General features: G+C 42.6%; 1 protein-coding gene across 1 annotated transcript; it reads right to left on the bottom strand.

Moving 5' to 3' along the window:
- Positions 1-21,155: 21,155 nt before the first annotated feature.
- LOC118389439 (inhibin beta B chain) lies at positions 21,156-23,223 on the bottom strand. Its single transcript, XM_035779340.2, has 2 exons — positions 22,888-23,223; positions 21,156-22,088 (listed from the first exon to the last, which is right to left on the bottom strand). Exons 1-2 carry the CDS (start codon positions 23,219-23,221, stop codon positions 21,289-21,291), a joined length of 1,134 nt encoding a protein of 377 aa, XP_035635233.2. The 5' UTR covers positions 23,222-23,223; the 3' UTR covers positions 21,156-21,288.
- Between the last annotated feature and the right edge of the window lie 267 nt (positions 23,224-23,490).

The raw sequence follows: 23,490 nt of genomic DNA, 5'->3' as shown, positions 1-23,490 counted from the left end.
TTGGCATTGAAGCTCATCTGGAGGGTTGTTAACAGTGTCCAACGAAGGGCCAGAAGTATACAGAATGGTGTCGTCTGCGTAGAGGTGGACTCACCAGCAGCAAGAGTGACATCATTGATGGACCGACTCTCTTCTCTGTATACAAGAATTGAACCCTGTGGCACCCCAATAAACTGCCAGAGGCCCGGACGACAGGCCCTCCGATTTGACACACTGAACTCTATCAGAGAAGTAGTTGGTGAACCAGGCGAGGCAATCATTTGAGAAACCAAGGCTATCGAGTCTGCCGATGAGGATGTGGTGATTGACAGAGTCGAAAGCCTTGGCCAGGTCAATGAATACGGCTGCACAGTATTGTTTCTTATCAATGGCGGTTAAGTTATCATTTAGGACCTTGAGCGTGGCTGAGGTGCACCCATGACCAGCTCTGAAACCAGATTACATAGTTGAGAAGGTGCGGTGGGATTCGAAATGGTCAGGGAAGGGGGATCCTCTAAGTGCGAATCCCGCTCGACTCCCGTTAGCGGGATTTATTTGACAACATCCAGTGATATTGCAGCGCGCCAAATTCAAACTACAGAAATATCAATATTCAACAATCACATAAATACAAGTGTAATACATCACAATAAAGCTTAACTTGTTGTTAACCTGTTGAGTGTAGGGGGCAGTATTTTGATGTTTGGATGAAACACGTACCCAAATTAAACTGCCTATTTCTCAGGCCCAGAATCTAGAATATGGATATAATTGTCAGATTATGAGTATAACAGTGAGTACTCTGTGAGTATAACAGAACTGATATTGTAGGCGAAAACCTGAGGAAAATCCAACCAGGAAGTGCTGTTTTCCCTGAAAGCTCTCTGTTCCATTGTCTGCCTTTGCTCCATTTAAAGGGATATCAATCAGATTCTTTTTCCTACCTAAACATGTCTACCATAACATCGAAATCGTTACACTGAGTTGTAGTCACTACAGACCCCGGTTTGATTCCAGGCTGTATCACAACCGGCCCGTGATTGGGAGTCGCATAGGGTGGCGCACAATTGTCCCAGATTCGTAAGGGTTAAGGTTTGTCCTGGCTGTCATTGTAACTAATAACTTGTTATTATTTCTCTCTCTCCTCCCTCTTTACTCTCCGTCTCCTCCCTCTCTCCTCCCTCTTTCCTCTCTGTCTCCTCCCTTTCCTCTCCGTCTCTACCCTCTCCTCCCTTTCCTCTCCGTCTCCTCCCTCTATCTCCTCCCTCCCTTCTCTTTCCTCTCCGTCTCCTCCCTCCCCTCCTCTCTTTCCTCTCCGTCTCCTCCCTCTCTCCTCTCCGTCTCCTCCCTCTCTCCTCTTTCCTCTCCGTCCACTTAAAGGCCAGAAAGCTTTACAAGAACAGGTTTAACCTCTCTACTGTTGGAACACCTGATCAGCTCAGAATACCTAACAGTTAATTCCATTATTTTGATAACTCATTTAAGGGAATGATCTCTTGTCCTATACAAATGTGGAAGCTGATAGTCAGGTTTTTCTATCCACAATCCAGACGACAATAAATGGTTTCCTAAAGAAGATCAAAATACAAAACCTGGCAAAAAGAGCCCTCTTCCTTGGCTAAATGGAGAAATCTGGAAACGAACGAGATCGTGCTCTAAAAACATCATTAAAGTCCAAATCAGAGCATGACAGACGTAGGTTTACCACCATGAGAAATAAGGTGATGAAAGAAATCAGACAGGCCAAGCCAAACTTTTGTATCAACATAATTGGTGAAGCAAAACCTCAATTCGAAGTTGATCTGGGAGAATTTTTTAAAAAGTTAACAGGGAAAGACCATAGTAACACTGCAAAAAGACTAGAAATCAATGTGAATGACAGTCTAACACAGGATGCAGTCGAAATAGCAACAGTCTTCAATACCTACTTTGTTGACTCTGTCAATGTACTGACACAGAACCATGCCACTGGTTTGGGCTCAGCGCCAGTGAATGACACTCAACCCATCTTCATCATAAGGGAGGTTTCTGAGTCAGAGGTGAACAAAGTGATTAGCTCACTAAAGAACTGTAAAGCCAAATATGTGTCTGGGCTGGACTCTACCTTTCTTAAAAACTACAAAGAGTCACCCATTGGCCCCATTACAAAGGTCATCGACACGTCTATTGGTCAGGGGGGTGTTTCCAAGGGTCTGGAAGACAGCCATAATAACAGCCAGCTTTAAATCAGGTGACCCCGCTGATGTGAGTAACTACAGGCTCATTAGTGTACTACCTGTGGTGTTGAAGGTTGCTCTGCTGACGTTAGAAACTACAGGCTCATTAGTGTACTACCTGTGGTGTTGAAGGTTGCTCTGCTGACGTTAGAAACTACAGGCTCATTAGTGTACTACCTGTGGTGTTGAAGGTTGCTCTGCTGACGTTAGAAACTACAGGCTCATTAGTGTACTACCTGTGGTGTTGAAGGTTGCTCTGCTGACGTTAGAAACTACAGGCTCATTAGTGTACTACCTGTGGTGTTGAAGGTTGCTCTGCTGACGTGAGTAACTACAGGCTCATTAGTGTACTACCTGTGGTGTTGAAGGTTGCTCTGCTGACGTTAGAAACTACAGGCTCATTAGTGTACTACCTGTGGTGTTGAAGGTTGCTCTGCTGACGTTAGAAACTACAGGCTCATTAGTGTACTACCTGTGGTGTTGAAGGTTGCTCTGCTGACGTTAGAAACTACAGGCTCATTAGTGTACTACCTGTGGTGTTGAAGGTTGCTCTGCTGACGTTAGAAACTACAGGCTCATTAGTGTACTACCTGTGGTGTTGAAGGTTGCTCTGCTGACGTTAGAAACTACAGGCTCATTAGTGTACTACCTGTGGTGTTGAAGGTTGCTCTGCTGACGTGAGTAACTACAGGCTCATTAGTGTACTACCTGTGGTGTTGAAGGTTGCTCTGCTGACGTTAGAAACTACAGGCTCATTAGTGTACTACCTGTGGTGTTGAAGGTTGCTCTGCTGACGTGAGTAACTACAGGCTCATTAGTGTACTACCTGTGGTGTTGAAGGTTGCTCTGCTGACGTTAGAAACTACAGGCTCATTAGTGTACTACCTGTGGTGTTGAAGGTTGCTCTGCTGACGTTAGAAACTACAGGCTCATTAGTATACTACCTGTGGTGTTGAAGGTTGCTCTGCTGACGTTAGAAACTACAGGCTCATTAGTATACTACCTGTGGTGTTGAAGGTTGCTCTGCTGAAACGTTAGAAACTACAGGCTCATTAGTATACTACCTCCATGCAGTTTGAAGGTTGCTCTGCTGACGTTAGAAACTACAGGCTCATTAGTATACTACCTGTGGTGTTGAAGGCTTGCTCTGCTGACGTTAGAAACTACAGGCTCATTAGTGTACTACCTGTGGTGTTGAAGGTTGCTCTGCTGACGTGAGTAACTACAGGCTCATTAGTATACTACCTGTGGTGTTGAAGGTTGCTCTGCTGACGTGAGTAACTACAGGCTCATTAGTGTACTACCTGTGGTGTTGAAGTATGCTCTGCTGACGTTAGAAACTACAGTCTCATTAGTATACTACCTGTGGTGTTGAAGGTTGCTCTGCTGACGTGAGTAACTACAGGCTCATTAGTGTACTACCTGTGGTGTTGAAGGTTGCTCTGCTGACGTTAGAAACTACAGGCTCATTAGTGTACTACCTGTGGTGTTGAAGGTTGCTCTGCTGACGTTAGTAACTACAGGCTCATTAGTGTACTACCTGTGGTGTTGAAGGTTGCTCTGCTGACGTTAGAAACTACAGGCTCATTAGTGTACTACCTGTGGTGTTGAAGGTTGCTCTGCTGACGTTAGAAACTACAGGCTCATTAGTATACTACCTGTGGTGTTGAAGGTTGTTGAAAAGTGTGTAGCAGAACAACTGATTGCCCACCTCAACAACAGCCCCTTCACATTACACTCCATGCAGTTTGACTTCAGAGCAAAACATTTCACAGAACCGCCGACTGCTTTCTTCTGGAAAATGCAACGTCCAAGATGGACAAAGGTGGTGTTGTTGGGGCTGTGTTTCTGGACCTAAGGAAAGCTTTTGATACTGTTAACCATGAGATTCTCATCACCAAACTGTCTATGTTCAACTCTCCCCCCAATCTTGTGCAATACACTGACGAGTGTCTTGTATTCAAGATCCTACAAGACCTGGCTCCCCTTCCACTCAGTACCTTTGTGAAACAGAAAACCCAAACATATGGCAGCAGGTCCACAAGGTCTGCCACGAGAGGTGACTGGATAGTTCCCTTAAGAAGATCAGACCTTACTTTAAGATGTGCCAACCCAGACAAAAGTACTGCGTTTGAGTTGATTTTTTACAGGGACAGTGCACATTAATCAACGTTTCTGTAAAATTGCTGGTTTTAGCCAACTGGCAAATTATCAACTGCAATCCCTGGGCAGGTTATAAAAACCTATTCAAATAACAATACAGACAAACAATGAACAGTGAGCGCAGACAGAGAAACATAGGACAAGCAACACGTAGCACGCAGACAGAGAAACATAGGACAAGCAACACGTAGCACGCAGACAGAGAAACATAGGACAAGCAACACGTAGCACGCAGACAGAGAAACATAGGACAAGCAACACGTAGCACGCAGACAGAGAAACATAGGACAAGCAACACGTAGCACGCAGACAGAGAAACATAGGACAAGCAACACGTAGCACGCAGACAGAGCAACATAGGACAAGCAACACGTAGCACGCAGACAGAGAAACATAGAACAAGCAACACGTAGCATGCAGACAGAGCAACATAGGACAAGCAACACGTAGCACGCAGACAGAGCAACATAGGACAAGCAACACGTAGACAGAGCAACATAGGACAAGCAACACGTAGCACGCAGACAGAGCAACATAGGACAAGCAACACGTAGCACGCAGACAGAGCAACATAGGACAAGCAACACGTAGCACGCAGACAGAGAAACATAGAACAAGCAACACGTAGCACGCAGACAGAGCAACATAGGACAAGCAACACGTAGCACGCAGACAGAGAAACATAGGACAATCAACACATAGCACGCAGACAGAGAAACATAGGACAAGCAACACGTAGCACGCAGACAGAGAAACATAGGACAAGCAACACGTAGCACGCAGACAGAGCAACATAGGACAAGCAACACATAGCACGCAGACAGAGCAACATAGGACTAGCAACACGTAGCACACAGACAGAGAAACATAGGACAAGCAACACGTAGCACGCTGACAGAGCAACATAGAACAAGCAACGTGTAGCACGCAGACAGAGAAACATAGGACAAGCAACACGTAGCATGCAGACAGAGCAACATAGGACAAGCAACACGTAGCACGCAGACAGAGAAACATAGGACAAGCAACACGTAGCACGCAGACAGAGAAACATAGGACAAGCACTCTGGTTCAGCGATGATGCAATACAGATTACACATTGTTTCACTATCGGGTAAGGGTCTGAAAAGCGAGCTTGCAACAGTGAACCCAGAACAGGCAACAAAACTAGGAATAGGTCACCCACATCGAAAGTACGGTCTCGGGACTTCCGATTGTACCAAATTTTAATTTGCGCCTTCTCCAGACACTCACTGGCAAACTCACAGGCACGATGTCATTTGTATCGGAAAGTGCAAACAGTGCTCCAACAGAATGGTTTTGTTTTTGAGGTGTCGCAACAACCTCTCTCTCAACAAACTCAAAGGAGTTCATTCAGACTAAAATTGAGAGATTCCTGAACAACAATCCCACAATGCAAATAGCACAAGAGGGACCTCTTCATCCCAGTCTTTCTCAAACTCAAAGCAGTAAACTCTCAACATAGACTTCAAAGTCTGATGAAATCTCTCAAGAGCACCTTGAGACTCTGGGTGGTAGGCACTAGAGGGGTATGGGTAACACCCAACTGTTATAGCACCCCTGACATGACTTTCAAACCCTGGTCGTACCGGAAGTCTAAACACTGAAAAAAACTTCACCAGGGCCTCAACCTGGAGCTGTGATTTTCCACAGTGAAAAGACCTCATTATGGGCAAGAGAAACTGGTTACAACTCTTTTCTTTGGGCAAAGGACCAACACAATCCACCAGAACTCTGCTGAAAGGTTGTCAAAAAGCAGGAATAGGCTGCAAAAGTGCAGCCTGTACAGATTGGTTGGTTTTACCTGTCTGCTGGCATACGCGACAGGATTTACAGTAAGACACAACATGCTGTTTCAAACCAGAAAAAGTTACGCAAGATATGGTCATACGTCTTGTTGAACCCAAGATGGCCTGCCGTATTACCATCTTGAGCCAATCTCAATATCTCTTGTCAAAGCGTAACTGGAATGATCATTTTAGATGGGCCAATAGTCTTGCCCAGAAGTGGCGCAAGAATTCCTTTTCCTCATTAGAACTCCATCTCTGTCATAGTAAACCACACAAACTTCATCAAACTCTTCATCTGGACTTAGAGCGGAGAGGGAAACATCTTGACTTTCTTCAGCAATCAGAAATCAGCTGATTCCTAGACATCTAAGTGTTAACTGTAGGGACCCTCTCTTCCTTCACTTGTCCTTACAAACTCGCTCCCCTTTGGGGTTTTAAGAAAGGAGAGGTCAACTCAGGAGGTTTAGCGAAATCCGAATCACCCATAAACGTCTCGGATAGATCGACCATGGTTGAATCGCTGACATCCTCCTCAACACTGAACTTTCTCCCCAATGCCACCTTGATGTCATAATGCTTTTGGATCGCCAAGATGCCACCTTGATGTCATAATGCTTTTGGATCGCCAAGATGCCACCTTGATGTCATAATGCTTTTGGATGACTAAAATGCCACCTTGATGTCATAATGCTTTTGGATGACTAAAATGCCACCTTGATGTCATAATGCTTTTGGATGACTAAAATGCCACCTTGATGTCATAATGCTTTTGGATGACTAAAATGCCACCTTGATGTCATAATGCTTTTAGATTACTAAAATGCCACCTTGATGTCATAATGCTTTTGGATTACTAAAATGCCACCTTGATGTCATAATGCTTTTGGATTACCAAATTGCGATCCAAAATCCTTAAATGTCACCTAGTAATCTCAGTGCTTCACTCACCGTCACCAGAGGGCAGTGTCACACAGTTAGATAAGTGACACACATCTCACATCCCCCTGTAACATAAGCTGTGTGAAACTGGGTGTGCTCCGAGACTAATCAAGATGTTATGCAACTTTAGGAAAGACCCACTGACCCATTAAGTATTTAGCCTGATAAGAGACATCTTTATTGATTAAAATATCATAAATTGTAACAAGAGAATATACCATTCATCGACTAAGTTTGGCCTTGGGTAAAATATTCTCTGAGCCAGTAGTCGGCGGGCCAGAACATAATTAGAATATAATATTGGCACAATTAATTGACCTACAGTACAAATTGAGCAACATGTTTAACAAATCCGATTAGTACATAATAAATTCAGTGATAAGAACATAATCATTTCGATCTGATTACGCTCATACAATCACAAATGTCTCTATTCAATCATTTTTTTGTCTATTTCTCTATGCGTTGATTGGTGGGTAAAAACAGGTCTACGTAGTCTACTGTAGGCTACACTACTTTAATGTCAACATTCCTTCAGAATAATTCGCTTTATAGCAACAGAAAATGTCGATCTCAAAACGTATCAAAAGAAAGTTGGATAATGAAAATCAAAGTTTCAGGGAAGAATGTACAGAGAGATATGCATTCATCTTACCATATATTCCCAATGCCAAGCTAGTGTGTCTTATTTGCAATGAAAATGTCATTGTTACAAAGAATTCAATCTCAGACGTCATTATGAATCTGAGCATGGAACTTTCATAGTGGCCTTCCCGTCCCAGAGGCCCGACGCAGAAACATTGAAGAGCTAACTGCAAGCTACACAGCTTTTTTGGCTGGCATATTCTGTCACTTAAACTGGTTAAATCTGCAGTTACAAGGAAGAGGGAAAACAGTTGTGGATATGGTGGAAAAACTTGAGGCTACTAGGAAGCTTGAGTGGTTCAGTTTGGATTTATCATCTTGAAGGCACGTCAGCACACTGAAGAAACGACAGACAGAGGGACCAGGCCGCAACATTGTCACAGAGGTGATGGAAGATGATGGAACTTCTCCACCAGATTTGAAGACTACAGCATGTCCAAGGATATCATTGTATTTGTACGTGATCCTCTCACAGTCCACCCAGGTGGAGTAAATCTTCTCCCTTGCTAAGAAAACAAAGCCCTCGCTGGATGAGGCCGCAATTCAAACTGAGCTGATTGAATTCCAGACATCGAGCCAAATCGGATTCGCTCAGGAGTGCCGAGTCCTTGTATACGTGTTGGGTGGCTCAGAGGAATACAGCACAACGAAGAAAATTGCATTTGATGTGCTAACAATGTTTGGATCGACTTAGACCTGCTGTTACGTGGAGTGGAACAGGGGAACCCAAGAAATCAAATCAAATCAAATTGTATTTGTCACATACACATGGTTAGCAGATGTTAGTGCGAGTGTAGCGAAATGCTTGTGCTTCTAGTTCCGACAATGCAGTAATAACCAACAAGTAATCAAGCTAACAATTCCAAAACTACTACCTTATAGACACAAGTGTAAGGGGATAAAGAATATGTACATAAAGATATATGAATGGGTGATGGTACAGAGCGGCATAGGCAAGATACATTTACATTTACGTCATTTAGCAGACGCTCTTATCCAGAGCGACTTACAAATTGGTGCATTCACCTTATGACATCCAGTGGAACAGCCACTTTACAATAGTGCATCTAAATCTTTTAAGGGGGGTGAGAAGGATTACTTTATCCTATCCTAGGTATTCCTTAAAGAGGTTGGGTTTCAGGTGTCTCCGGAAGGTGGTGATTGACTCCGCTGTCCTGGCGTCGTGAGGGAGTTTGTTCCACCATTGGGGGGCCAGAGCAGCGAACAGTTTTGACTGGGCTGAGCAGGAACTGTACTTCCTCAGTGGTAGGGAGGCGAGCAGGCCAGAGGTGGATGAACGCAGTGCCCTTGTTTGGGTGTAGGGCCTGATCAGAGCCTGGAGGTACTGAGGTGCCGTTCCCCTCACAGCTCCGTAGGCAAGCACCATGGTCTTGTAGCGGATGCGAGCTTCAACTGGAAGCCAGTGGAGAGAGCGGAGGAGCGGGGTGACGTGAGAGAACTTGGGAAGGTTGAACACCAGACGGGCTGCGGCGTTCTGGATGAGTTGTAGGGGTTTAATGGCACAGGCAGGGAGCCCAGCCAACAGCGAGTTGCAGTAATCCAGACGGGACATGACAAGTGCCTGGATTAGGACCTGCGCCGCTTCCTGTGTGAGGCAGGGTCGTACTCTGCGGATGTTGTAGAGCATGAACCTACAGGAACGGGCCACCGCCTTGATGTTAGTTGAGAACGACAGGGTGTTGTCCAGGATCATGCCAAGGTTCTTAGCGCTCTGGGAGGAGGACACAATGGAGTTGTCGACCGTGATGGCGAGATCATGGAACGGGCAGTCCTTCCCCGGGAGGAAGAGCAGCTCCGTCTTGCCGAGGTTCAGCTTGAGGTGGTGATCCGTCATCCACACTGATATGTCTGCCAGACATGCAGAGATGCGATTCGCCACCTGGTCATCAGAAGGGGGAAAGGAGAAGATTAAATGTGTGTCGTCTGCATAGCAATGATAGGAGAGACCATGTGAGGTTATGACAGATACAGTAGATGGTATTGAGTGCAGTATATACATATGAGATGAGTATGTAAACAAAGTGGCATAGTTAAAGTGGCTAGTGATACATGTATTACATAAGGATGCAGTAGATGATATAGAGTACAGTATTTTCCTGACACCACACTCCGAGGGCCCTCACCTCGTCCCTGTAGGCCGTCTCGTCGTTGTTGGTAATCAAGCCTACCACTGTTGTGTCGTCCGCACACTTGATGATTGAGTTGGAGGCGTGCGTGGCCACGCAGTCGTGGGTGAACAGGGAGTTTAGGAGAGGGCTCAGAACGCACCCTTGTGGGGCCCCAGTGTTGAGGATCAGCGGGGTGGAGATGTTGTTGCCTACCCTCACCACCTGGGGGCGGCCCGTCAGGAAGTCCAGTACCCAGTTGCACAGGGCGGGGTCGAGACCTAGGGTCTCGAGCTTGATGACGAGCACTGTGGTGTTAAATGCCGAGCTGTAGTCGATGAACAGCATTCTCACATTTATTTTATTTTTATTTATTTTACCTTTATTTAACCAGGCAAGTCAGTTAAGAACAAATTCTTATTTTCAATGACGGCCTAGGAACAGTGGGTTAACTGCCTGTTCAGGGGCAGAACGACAGATTTGTACCTTGTCAGCTCAGGGATTTGAACTTGCAACCTTGCGGTTACTAGTCCAACGCTCCAATAAGCTATGACTTATTGCCTGCGTGCTTGCTTGACGGTTTGATTGATGAAAGGTTATCTTGTGTAATGTGTGTACAATATTATACCAACGGAGATTAAATCAATAGACGATGTACTATATGCTCTGTTAATCAAAAACTCAATATCAATATCTGGACCAAGGACATTTTAATCAGGGCTATGGGCATGTGGGCATGTCAGGGCTGTGGGCACGTCACGGTGGAGTAGTAGTGGGTCAGGGCTGTGGGCACGTCACGGTGGAGTAGTAGTGGGTCAGGGCTTTGGGCATGTGGGCATGTCAGGGCTGTGGGCATGTCACGGTGGAGTAGTTGTGGCTCAGGGTTGTGGGCATGTCACGGTGGAGTAGTTGTGGCTCAGGGCTGTGGGCACGTCACGGTGGAGTAGTAGTGGGTCAGGGCTTTGGGCATGTGGGCATGTCAGGGCTGTGGGCATGTCACGGTGGAGTAGTTGTGGCTCAGGGCTGTGGGCATGTCACGGTCGAGTAGTTGTGGCTCAGGGCTGTGGGCATGCCACGGTGGAATAGTTGTAAGTCAGGGCTGTGGGCACGTCACGGTAGAGTAGTAGTGGGTCAGGGCTGTGGGCTTGTTACGGGGGAGTGATAAAGTGGGTCAGGGCTGTGGGCACGTCACAGTAGAGTAGTAGTAGGTCAGGGCTGTGTCACTGCTAAGTGGTAGTTGTGGGGTTGGGTCAGGTCGGGGCTATGTGTCACTGCTAAGTGGTCGTGGTGGGGTTGGGTCAGGTCTGTGGAATGTGTCACTGCTAAGTGGTAGTGGTGGGGTTGGGTCAGGTCGGGGCTATGTGTCACTGCTAAGTGGTAGTGGTGGGGTTGGGTCAGGTCGGGGCTATGTGTCACTGCTAAGTGGTCGTGGTGGGGTTGGGTCAGGTCTGTGGAATGTGTCACTGCTAAGTGGTAGTTGTGGGGTTGGGTCAGGTCGGGGCTATGTGTCACTGCTAAGTGGTAGTGGTGGGGTTGGGTCAGGTCGGGGCTATGTGTCACTGCTAAGTGGTAGTGGTGGGGTTGGGTCAAGTCGGGGCTATGTCATTTCCCCTGAGGTGACTTGACTTGTTATGGGGAGCTATATTTAGAGGCAACTTCAGGACAATGTTCTCTGTCAAACATCCAAAGGTTCAAAGACTTTGTTGTGTATTTAATCATTATGTAACATTAAGTTTGGCAAAAGTATTAATGATACCAGGATTGAGATCAATTCAGTTTAATTTCTAATTCATTCTGTAGATTCACTGATAATGCACAAACCCAAACAGAAATTAAATTAATATTTCTTCCATCAGTTTTGGTACTAGCATTATGGTATGCACAGTATGCGTTATGCTATAATCACATTACACACAGTATGCATTATGCTATGCACAGTATGCGTTATGCTATAATCACATTACACACAGTATGCATTATGCTATAATCACATTACACACAGTATGCATTATGGTATGCACAGTATGCGTTATGCTATAATCACATTACACACAGTATGCATTATGCTATGCACAGTATGCATTATGCTATAATCACATGACACACAGTATGCATTATGGTATGCACAGTATGCGTTATGCTATAATCACATTACACACAGTATGCATTATGCTATGCACAGTATGCGTTATGCTATAATCACATTACACACAGTATGCATTATGGTATGCACACATTACACACGGTATGCATTATGGTATGCACAGTATGCGTTATGCTATAATCACATTACACACAGTATGCATTATGGTATGCACACATTACACACGGTATGCATTATGGTATGCACACATTACACACGGTATGCATTATGGTATGCACAGTATGCGTTATGCTATAATCACATTACACACGGTATGCATTATGGTATGCACAGTATGCGTTATGCTATAATCACATTACACACAGTATGCATTATGGTATGCACAGTATGCGTTATGCTATAATCACATTACACACGGTATGCATTATGGTATGCACACATTACACACAGTATGCATTATGGTATGCACAGATTACACACGGTATGCATTATGGTATGCACACATTACACACTGTATGCATTATGGTATGCACACATTACACACGGTATGCATTATGGTATGCACACATTACACACGGTATGCATTATGGTATGCACACATTACACACGGTATGCATTATGGTTTGCACACATTACACACGGTATGTATTATGGTTTGCACACATTACACACGGTATGCATTATGGTATGCACACATTACACACGGTATGCATTATGGTATGCACACATTACACACGGTATGCATTATGGTATGCACACATTACACACGGTATGCATTATGGTATGCACACATTACACACAGTATGCATTATGGTATACACACATTACAAAGAAACATCTATAAATCATGTAGAGGAAGGCACAATAGTGGTTAAAGTTTTTAAATAAGAGGATAGGCTAGGTTTGTGAGTGGGTCTGACGGCAAGAGGGCAGGAGGTGGCAGGTTGATGGAGGCTTTTTTTTATTGACTGACAAAAACAAACATGTGTTCTGAATGATTTCCATAGACAACCTTTGGATTTCTTGCGTTGGTAGCAGTATGCATACCATGCAAACATTTCTTTGAGTCAATTTTACAGTGCCTTCAGAATGTATTCACACCCCTTGACTTATTCCACATTTTGTTGTGTTACAATCTGAATTCAAAATTGATTTTTAAAAATTAATAGATAATCGGTCTACACACAATAACCAATAATGACAAAGTGAAAACATGTTTTTAGAAATGTGTGCTAATTTATTGAAAATTAAAAACTTTAATATTTATATTGACATAAGTATTCACACCCCTGAGTCAATGCATGTTAGAATCACCTTTGGCAATGATTATCGCTGTGCATCTTTATGAGTAAGTCTCTAAGAGGTTTGCACACCTAGATTGTGAAATATTTATATTTTATTCTTTAATACATTCTTCAAGCTCTGTCAAATTGGTCGTTGATCATTGCTAGACAGCCATTTCTCAAGTCTTGCCACACATTTTCAAGCCGATTTAAGTCAACATTGTAACTAGGCCACTCAGGAACAAGTGCTGTTGTCTTGGCAGACTGAACCAGGTTTTCCTCTAGGATTTTATCTGTGCTTTGCTCTATCCAATTTATTTTTATCCCCCCCCTTGCCTATGACAAGCATACCCATAACATGATCAAAATATGAAGAGTGGTACTCAGTGATTTGTTTTGTTGGATTTGTCCCATACATAATGATTTATATTCAGGACATAAAGTTAATTTCTTTGCCACATTTGTACTTTAGTGGCTTATTGCAAACAGGATTCTATACAGGCTTCCATTTTTAGTATTGTGGAATAACGACAACGTTGTTGATTCATCCTCAGTTTTTTCCTATTTACAGCCTTTAAACTCTGTAACTGTTCTAAGGTCACCGTTTTTTTGTGGGTGAAATCCCTGAGCGGTTTCCTTCCTGTTCAGCAGGAAGGACACCATCTACCAACAGTTGCCCTTCTTTGCGAGGCATTTGCGACCTCCCTGGTCTTTATGGTTGAATCTGTGTCTGAAATTCACAGCTCGACTGATTGACCTTGAAGATAATTGCATGTGTGGGGTAGAATCAATCCAAATGAATTTATAAAGCCCTTTTTTACATCAGTTGATATCTCAAAGTGCTGTATAGAAACCCAGCCTAAAACCCCAAACAGCAAGCAATGCAAGTGTAGAAGCACGGTGGCTAGGAAAAACTCCCTAGAAAGGCAGGAACCTAGGAAGAAACCTAGAGAGGAACCAGGCTATGAGGGGTGGCCAGTTGTCTTCTGGCTGTGCCAGGTGGAGATTATAACAGAACATGGCCAAGATGTTCAAATGTTCATAAATGACCAGCATGGTCGAACAAAAATAATCACAGTGGTTGTAGAGGTTGCAACAGGTCAGCACCTCGGGAGTAAATGTCAGTTGGATTTAAGAGGAATTACTATGAGTATGACGTAAGAAGGACAAGTGTAAAATAAGTCTATTCCAAGTCTGGAAGGCAGTTGTTTTCATGAACCAGCTCAGCTTTTGTTATGTTGTAATTAAACGTCTATTTGAACTCACATGCTCCAGTATTTGTGAAATATGATTGACCGATTTGTCCACCACAGTAGCCTGGAAAGTAGAGCATATTGCAGTAGTCTAATCTAGAAGTGACAAAAACATGGAAAAGTTTTTCTGCATCATTTTTTTGGACAAAAAGTTAGATTTTTGCAATGTTACGTAGATTTAAACAGTCTTGATATGTTCGTCAAAAGAGAGATCAGGGTCCAGAGTAACGCTGAGGTCCTTTATTGCACACAGAGTGAGGCCATGCAACTTATTATGTGATTGTTAAGCAAATTTTTACCCCTGAATGTATATAGGCTTGCCATACATCTTCTTAGGGCTAGGCATCCCGCTGGCGGTGAGCCTGGAGGGCACCAATTCAAATAAATAATCATAAAAATTATGGATATTAAACATTTAGGAATATACAAGTGTTTTATATTGGTTAAACGCTTAAATTATTGTTAATCTCACTGTTCGATTTACAATAGTCTTTGCAGCAAAAGCATGCCATGCGACTGTTTGAGGACGGCGCCCCACATCAAAATGTTTTTCCACCAGCACCGGTTTCATAAATTCACGAATAGCGATTAAATATTCACTTACTTTTTGAAAATCTTCCTCTGATGTGCAATCCAAAGCATCCCAGCTACAACATGTAGTGCCATTTTTCCAGTTAAAATCCTTCTTTATATCCAAAAAGGCTGTTTAGTTGGCATCATCAATTTGAGTAATCCACTTTTTCAACATGCAGAGAAAGGAATCCAAAAACCCACTGCTAAACTTTGTTAAAACAAGTCAAAATATGTTTCTATTTACTCCTCAGATACCCTAAAATGTCATTCAACTATAATATTTCATACAGAAAGAAGTATGTTCAATAGGAAAGTAATATTAGCAGGTGTGCGTCCTCTTCGTCGCGCACGCATACACAAATCTCCAAGTCTGTATCCCAGTGCTAAAATGAATTTTTCTTCCTTGTTTTAGAAGAAACAAGCCTGAAACCTTGAACAAGGACTGTTGACATCTAGTGGAAGCTATAGGAATTGCAATCTGGGAGCTGGATTTTGATATGCCCCTATACTTTCCATTGTAAGAGCATGGGCTCCAAAAAATAAATAATTTCTGGTTGGTTTTTCTTTGGATTTTCTCCAACCATATCTATTGTGGTATAGTCTCATATATTAATTTAACATTTCTACAAACTTCAAAAGTTTTCTATCCAATAGCTTCTGGGCCTGAGTAACAGACAGTTTACTTTGGGCATGTGAGTCAAGTGGAAATTATGAAAAAAGGTCCCTAGCCCTAACAAGTTGCCATAACAAAGGGGATGAATACTTATTGGCTCAAGACATTTTTAGCTTTTCATTTCTTATTCATTTGTAAAACTTCGAAAAATGTAATTCCCCTTTGACATTATGGGGTATTATGTGTAGGCCAGTGACACTAAATATTAATTTAATTCATTTTAAATTCAGGCTGTAACACAACGAAATGTGGAAAAAGTCAAGGGGTGTGAATAGTTTGTGAAAGAACTAATCAATTCTTCACGAGGCTCTTTCACACACAGATCCAAACTTTAAGTTTTTGTTTAACCCCCTAGTTCAGGTATTCCCAAACAGGGGTACGTGCCGCCGGGGGTACGTCAAATAAAATCGAGATTCACATATAAAAAATAAATAAATACTGTACATTTTTTATCACAATTTCAAACAGTCCATTTATATTTTCCAACGGGGCTATACATTTGGGTGAGTTGTTTTTCCCCTCGCATGAGTAGCCTCGTTTCACTGCCAAAAATTAAATTAAACAATCTAGTGTTCAATGTCAAATACAGGTAGACTAGTCAAATAGTAAACATCCAATCACATTAACCGTTACTCTCTCGCTGGAATTCCAGTAACATTCCATATGTAGCCAAACGTAGCTGCTGATATCTGTACTGATGACGCAAAAGCCATGACAGGGAGACATAGTGGAGTGGTAACGCGCATGAAAGCAGTTGCTCCCGACACCACTTGGGTACACTGCAGCATCCACCGAGAGGCTCTTGCTGCCAAGGGAATGCCTGACAGTTTGAAAGACATTTTGGACAGTGAAAATGGTTAACTTTGTTAAAGCAAGGGCCCTGAACTCTTGTGTATTTTCTTCACTATGCAATGATATGGGTAGCGACCATGTAACACTTTTACAACATACAGAAGTGCGCTGGTTATCAAGGGTATTGACACATAACTTCAAAATCGTCTTTAATTTTTTTTTTTCTTCACTGACCATAATTTTCACTTGCCTGACCACTAGCATGATGACGAGTTTCTCACACAACTTGCCTATCTGAGTGATGTCTTTCCATCATTGTATGAGTTTTTGTATGGAAATGAACTCAAGCTTACGGACAATGTCAAATGTGATATGGCAAAACACCTGAGTGAGTTGCGCAATTACGCTGGTACTTTCCCAAAACGGATGACACAAACAACTGGATTCGTTATCCCTTTCATGCCCTTTTCTCCAGTCCACTTACCGATATCTGAACCAGAGAGCCTCATCCAAATTGCAACAAGCGGTTCTGTGAAAATTGAATTTAATCAGAAGCCACTGCCAGATTTCTGGATTGGGGCTGCGCTCAGAGTGTCCTGCCTTGACAAGTCGTGCTGTTCAGACCCTGATGCCCTTTGCAACCATGTACCTATGGAGAGTTGATTCTCGGCCCTCACAAGCATGGTACCTAAATACAGGCACAGACTGTGTGTGGAAAATGGTTTACGACTGGGACTCTCTTCAATACAACACAACATTGCAAAGTTATGTGCATCCTTTCAAGCACACCCTTCTCATTAACCTGTTAGACACAATTTTTGATGAACAAATATGTTTTTTTTATGTTTGATGGCTAAATAAAGAGTAAAATGATAGATTATTATTATATTACTGTATTATTTGTGCCCTGGTCCTATAAGAGCTCTTTGTCACTTCCCAAGAGCCGGATTGTGGCAAAAACTCGCACTCATTCTTATGTTTAATAAGTGTATCGTATGGTGTGTGTGTGGCAGGATTACAATGATGACAACAACAAAAAATGATGGCAAACAACATTTGAAAGTGCGCTGACCCTGGTGCTAGAGGGGGTACGCAGGGGGTACGCAGCTGGAGGTTGAATGTTTGAAGGGGTACTGTACTATAAAAAGGTTGAGAACCACTGTTCTACATGATGGCCCGAGAGTATATTGACGCACTGGTGAGTCCATCTATGTACCCCATCAAAATCTATAATTTTAAACTAGAGATATCTGCTTTTCAGACAGACAGACAGACAGACAGACAGACGCAGGCAGGCAGGCAGGCAGGCAGGCAGGCAGGCAGGCAGGCAGGCAGGCAGGCAGGCAGGCAGGCAGGCAGGCAGGCAGTTTAAAAAGGAGCAGGGGCACAACTTTCACGGGAACGTGGGGTGTGTGTACAGTTAGGCCCTAAAGCTTAAGCTTAGGCACTAATGCCAGACAGCCTAAAAAAAAATCTAAGAAAAAACTCAATGTATTGGATTTTTTAAGGTATTGTTCTCTCTTAATTCAGCCAACCCTCACCACCCACCCAATATTGGATAACCCAAAAAAATGCCCTGTTGGTTACGAGTCAACCCGCACATCACTAGCGGCAGATGCGTGACATGCTTACAGAGGCTGCAAGGTGCTGGAAATATTTGACTATGTTTACCTGACAAACAAGACAATCCATAAAAATCACTTCCAGTATTTGTCCAGGCAAACACACTCTTTGCCTTTCAGACGGTATTGATTTTAGTTTTTGTGAGATATAATTTCACTCATTACTTTCCCAAATACTTTGCAGTTAAGTGTGAAAAGTTCAATTCTATTACTGTGTTTTCAAAGAGGTTTGGAATTAACTATTTTGATGAACATGTTTCAAGTCCTTATTGTATGAAGTTTCAGACTTGTGTTTTTCTTTGTAAGCTTTGCCAGAGACCAGTCGGGGTTAAACCTCTAAAATTCTAAGCCGTTGGGGGTGAGGTGGTACATATGGAATTGTTTTAAGATGGTCAAATGAGTACTTGTTCTCAACTTACCTACCTGGTGAAAAAAATATGAAATAAATAAAATAAAATAAAAAACAGCATGAAAACATGAGGACGGACGGATAGATAGATAGATAGATAGATAGATAGATAGATAGATAGATAGATAGATAGATAGATAGATAGATAGATAGATAGATAGATAGATCTAACAAAGCTCAGGAAATATTTTTGTTTTTTTGGTCACATATTTATTTTTGTTGGCACAAAACTACCTCCGTACTTCCATTTGTTTGTATGGGTTACCATCGTGTACCTGAGAGTCTCCCCTTTCCATAATGCAGTCATATTAGTTTGAAGCTCAAACGGTTAGGACGCTACAGACATTCCCATTTACGGGATCTCTCATGGTCTGACAAACTGAGGTGGATTGGGACACAGTCCATGCAACAACAAAAAATGACATTGCTAGTTTAAATTGTCGGATTTTGATGGGGATTTTTATTTATTTATTGTGTCACTTTAGATTGATGCACAGGTGTACTGTAAAAGCTTTGCTATTGAGATGAGAGTTAGGAAAACGCTTGTATTTCTGCTAGAACAGGCAACAGCCTCAATGAATCAAAAACGTCATCAGTGTCACGTCAAACATATTTATTTGTTTAGTTTAAAATATATTTTCAAATTGAATTATAGCATACAGTACAAACATATTATTATAAATTAATAAAAAATATAATGCAATTTAAAACATAGACAATAGAATCTACTGGAATTGATATTCAATCAAAATGCTGGTATCTATATCCAGTTACAGTATACAGAAATTCCTCCATTTTGTTCATCATTTTGCTGTTATATCACCGACCACACATTCATTCACACAGCAAGGGCTAAAGAAAATAACTATCACTTTTGCCTTTATCATTGTTTCACATGCAGTGAATGAGTGACAAAACTAGAAAATGGCATTAGGAGGACAACCTGTTACAGAATCTCCTAAATATACAGTAATCCGATAAAGTGCTCATGCAGAAATCATGGCCGATCACGAAAGTTACTACGTGAGGCTTTCTGTTTAAAAAACAGTTCACTTTTTGGCATCAAAATCAATGGTATTAGTTAGCATCATGGTACATTCTATGCACCCCAGTGTGACATACAACAAAGCTCTAGCACAGGAAGTGCTTCAATTCTAGAATGTTGTATTGTTCTAATATTCCAGGAGCCAGGAAGTGCTTGCTGTAGGAACCTGAAGGCCTTGCTAGCATATCATACTGCAATGTAATAAGGGGGCTTTTTGCGGCCTAGAGCAGTATAGTGCCTGCATAGTGCCAGGGTAGGGTAGGGAAGTCTCCAGTTACAGTATACACTGCTACTGCCAACCATACAGAAGATGCAAACCATTAAGAAAGGAGCAAAGATGCTTCAGCTTCAAATGTATCATACACAGACACTATACCCAGTTAGTGTAAACATTGTAAAAGAAAACAGAAAACAAACATATAGACTGATTTTCTTTGCTTGAATGGAATTGAATTGCATATAATTTGCATCAGCCCTAAGAAATATTTGACTTTGGAAAATGCAGACTTCATGGTGCTTTGGAGCACATGCTCATTGACCTGTGTTTATGATGGACTTTCTGGTTGCCTGACACTGTGGCAATAGCTAAATGTTTGCTCACACAACTGAGTAATAACCTTGAGTTCATGTCATCAAAGCCAAGCTGTTGCCTAACTGATTATCTAATCAAAACCATTTTTAACCTCTCCATATCAGACATGTCTCCTGTCAGGGTGGTCTCCCAGGGGTGAAATCTTTTCAGATATTTGAAAGATTGTACTGCAATTTTGTGTTGCATACATTCATACATAATCAGAATTGTATGAGTATGATTCCATGAGTCTATACACTCTTAGAAAAAAAAGGTAACTTCTAGAACCTAAAATGGTTCTTTGGCTGTCCCCATAGGATAACCCTTTGGAGAACCCTTTTTGGTTCTATGTGGAACCGTTTCCACAGATGGTTCTACCTGGAACCTAAAAAGGGCTCTATGAAGAACCTTTGTGGACCCCCTTTTCTAAGAGTGTAGCATGTAGCTCTGTGGATTTCAAGAACGTTTCAAATACAGAATGAGTTTTATTTGAATGTATTTTCAAATAATTTCCCATAAATAGCCTTCTATTTGAAAGTATTTCCAAATATTTATTTCAAATACTATTTTCAAATGCCTGGGAGTGTATTTGAGTCAGTGTATGTAAGTATTTTCCAATACTAAATACCAAAGTTTATTTCCAAATACTTTCCAAGTGTATTTCCAAATATATTACAATATTCAACTACATGTCATGGGAAAAAAAAATAAGATTTGATTTTATATATATATATATATATATATATATATATATATATATATATATATATTGAAATACTTACTTCTAAATGTCTTTGAAAGTAATTGAAATACCCTATATAGTATTTGAACCAGGTCTGCCAGCTACAAGACATTGAAGTCTCATTCTCACTTTCTGTGCAAAATCCCTCTATCAAATTGATAGAGACAGAATGAATACCTTAAATTATTGTGTGTGTGTGTGTGTGTGTGTGTGTGTGTGTGTGTGTGTGTGTGTGTGTGTGTGTGTGTGTGTGTGTGTGTGTGTGTGTGTAACAAATTCAATCCAGTCTTCTCAGACTAAAAGCATCATAAGCTGAATGTCCGGTCTTTCTCTTTTGTGTGTTTACGTGCAGCCGCAGGACTCGACGATCATATCAGGAACGTCGGTCTTGACAATGCTGTGCTGTGAGTTGAAGTAGACCATAGACAGAGGCCTACGCTGGATGGGCACGCAGCAAGAAGACACCGCTGTGTTGATGCCGTTGGCTTTGAGCTGACTGAACACTGTGGCGTGGAAAGAAGACGCAATGCCCGGAGACCCGGCCAGGGCCTGGGGACACTGACCCATGCAGTGATTCATGTGGTACCCTTCTGGAGCTATGATCCAGTCCTGCCACTGGATATCCTTGAACTTGACGTAGAAGTCCTTCTTGCAGCAAACGCTGACGTTGTCCCCGCAACGCAGGGACCTCCTCTGGAGGATGTGTTTGAAGTTGTCACGGAGCCGCACCTGGGCCACCACAAATGGCTGATGAGCCATGTCCATGGTCTTACCCAGCTCACACAGGTTCTGGCCTTGGCCCGGCTCAAACCCGGCCTCCTTGCAGGTGACCTCAAGCTGTAGCTGCCGCTTGCCCCCGTCCATGAAGGCCTGTAAGGTGTGGGTGATGGGGAAGGTATGCCAGTTGCTCTTCTGCACATCCAAGATCTTCTCCAAGAGGAGGGTGTGGTTGGATCTGCCCTCCCCAGGGTGAGACAGATAGATGTGGGCTGTGGCGGTGGGGCGGGGACCCCGGTTAGGGGTGTCGGAGGAGTGGACATACAGCCACAGGGCAGACTGAAGCACTTGGATGCTGTGGTCTCTCTCCTGCTGGAACTGGAAGGTAAGGCCTGGCTGGGCGCCAGTAGTAGTGTTCATCTCATCTAGATCACAGAGAGAAAAGACAAACAGAGAGAAAGTGTGAGGATCGGTTTGTCATCTTTCAACTATAAACAGTCTTTCAGGTCCATTCTATAAGTGATGCCAATACATCTAGAGCACTACATTCAACATTATGCAAGTCAAGAACAACATTAGATTCATTTCACTAAACATATAAACTGATATGTATGTTGTTTAGTTGTATGAGTTATTTCAAAGTTATTTCAAACCATCAAAATCGAATCATTAATAGTTTCTATTGAAATGCGCAAGAGAAAAGAGGTGTGTAATATGCACCTGAGTTTGGACGTGAGCGTTACCAACTGCTGTGTAAATAAAGGACTGAGATCAAATAGAACGATGTGAGCAAACGCACAAGATACCTTGAGGTAAAATAGTCAGGGTTTCAATGTAAATAAGTGTGTCAACTTTGTATTTCAAAGTACATGGCCTATTTACATTGTTCCAAAAGCACATTAGATAACAGCACATTTGAGTTCAGAAACAATCAAGTCCCATTTTAATTTAATTTTACTAGGCAAGTCAGTTAAGAACAAATTCTTATTTTCAATGACAGCCTAGGAACAGTGGGTTAACTGGTCTAGGAACAGTGGGTTAACTGCCTGTTCAGGGGCAGAACGACAGATTTGTACCTTGTCAGCTCGGGGGTTTAAACTTGCAACCTTCCGGTTACTAGTCCAACGCTCGAACCACTAGGATACCCTGCCGCCCCATAAAGTGAACATAAGGTTCCACTATCTAAATATATATTATATTATATTATAATGTAAGTACACTTACCCATTTCTGCGAAGCTCACTATTTCATATCCCGGGTCTTTGGTTTCCTTGATCTTGTTTTCAAGTTCAATGGTTCCGTCCGGTCTGACACGTCCCGCGTGCAGTTTGCGGAGCGCGGTGAGAAGTGCAGCGCGGGACACAGTCGATGTGATATTTGGTCTCTCTTTCAGGTGCAGTTTGTTCAAGATCTGCTGCTTGGCGATTTCAACCATAAGCCTCTGCTCCGCATTCTTCTCCATTGGCGGCATGCCGCAGGACGCGCAGCCCGGAGTGGTTACTGCAGTGGCCGCAGCCTCCAGGCCCATCACCAGCAGAGACGTCATCAATAAATACATTGGCAACGTTGAAGATGAGGAGAACAGCATGTTGGTGGAGTCTCGAACTCTTATGTGTTTTAAAGGCACAAGGCGTTGGTAAAATAATCGATCAAATGGAAGAAAACATGGTGAAATATGTGTTGTTCCTGAGTTGGTTACACAAGTTCCTGAACTTTTTTTTTCAGTCAGCAGGTGCTTGTTCCTGCAGGTTGATGCCTCGCAGACAAGGGTTAAGAGAGCGTGAGTGATACTTCAACACCTGATGATGCTCCCCATATCTGGGTTAA

Source organism: Oncorhynchus keta, chromosome 10 (genome assembly GCF_023373465.1).
Source record: "Oncorhynchus keta strain PuntledgeMale-10-30-2019 chromosome 10, Oket_V2, whole genome shotgun sequence".
In the NCBI taxonomy this organism is placed as follows: Eukaryota; Metazoa; Chordata; class Actinopteri; order Salmoniformes; family Salmonidae; genus Oncorhynchus; species Oncorhynchus keta.
The sequence above is the reverse complement of the archived record's forward strand: the minus strand, read 5'-3'. Positions and strand labels throughout refer to the sequence as shown.

Coding starts and splice junctions, on each gene's coding strand:
- LOC118389439 (XM_035779340.2), bottom strand. CDS start 23,221: ATGTATTTATTGATGACGTCTCTGCTGGTGATGGGCCTGGAGGCTGCG. Junction 22,089..22,887: donor AGTGAGCTTCGCAGAAATGG/GTAAGTGTACTT, acceptor TCTGTGATCTAG/ATGAGATGAACACTACTACT.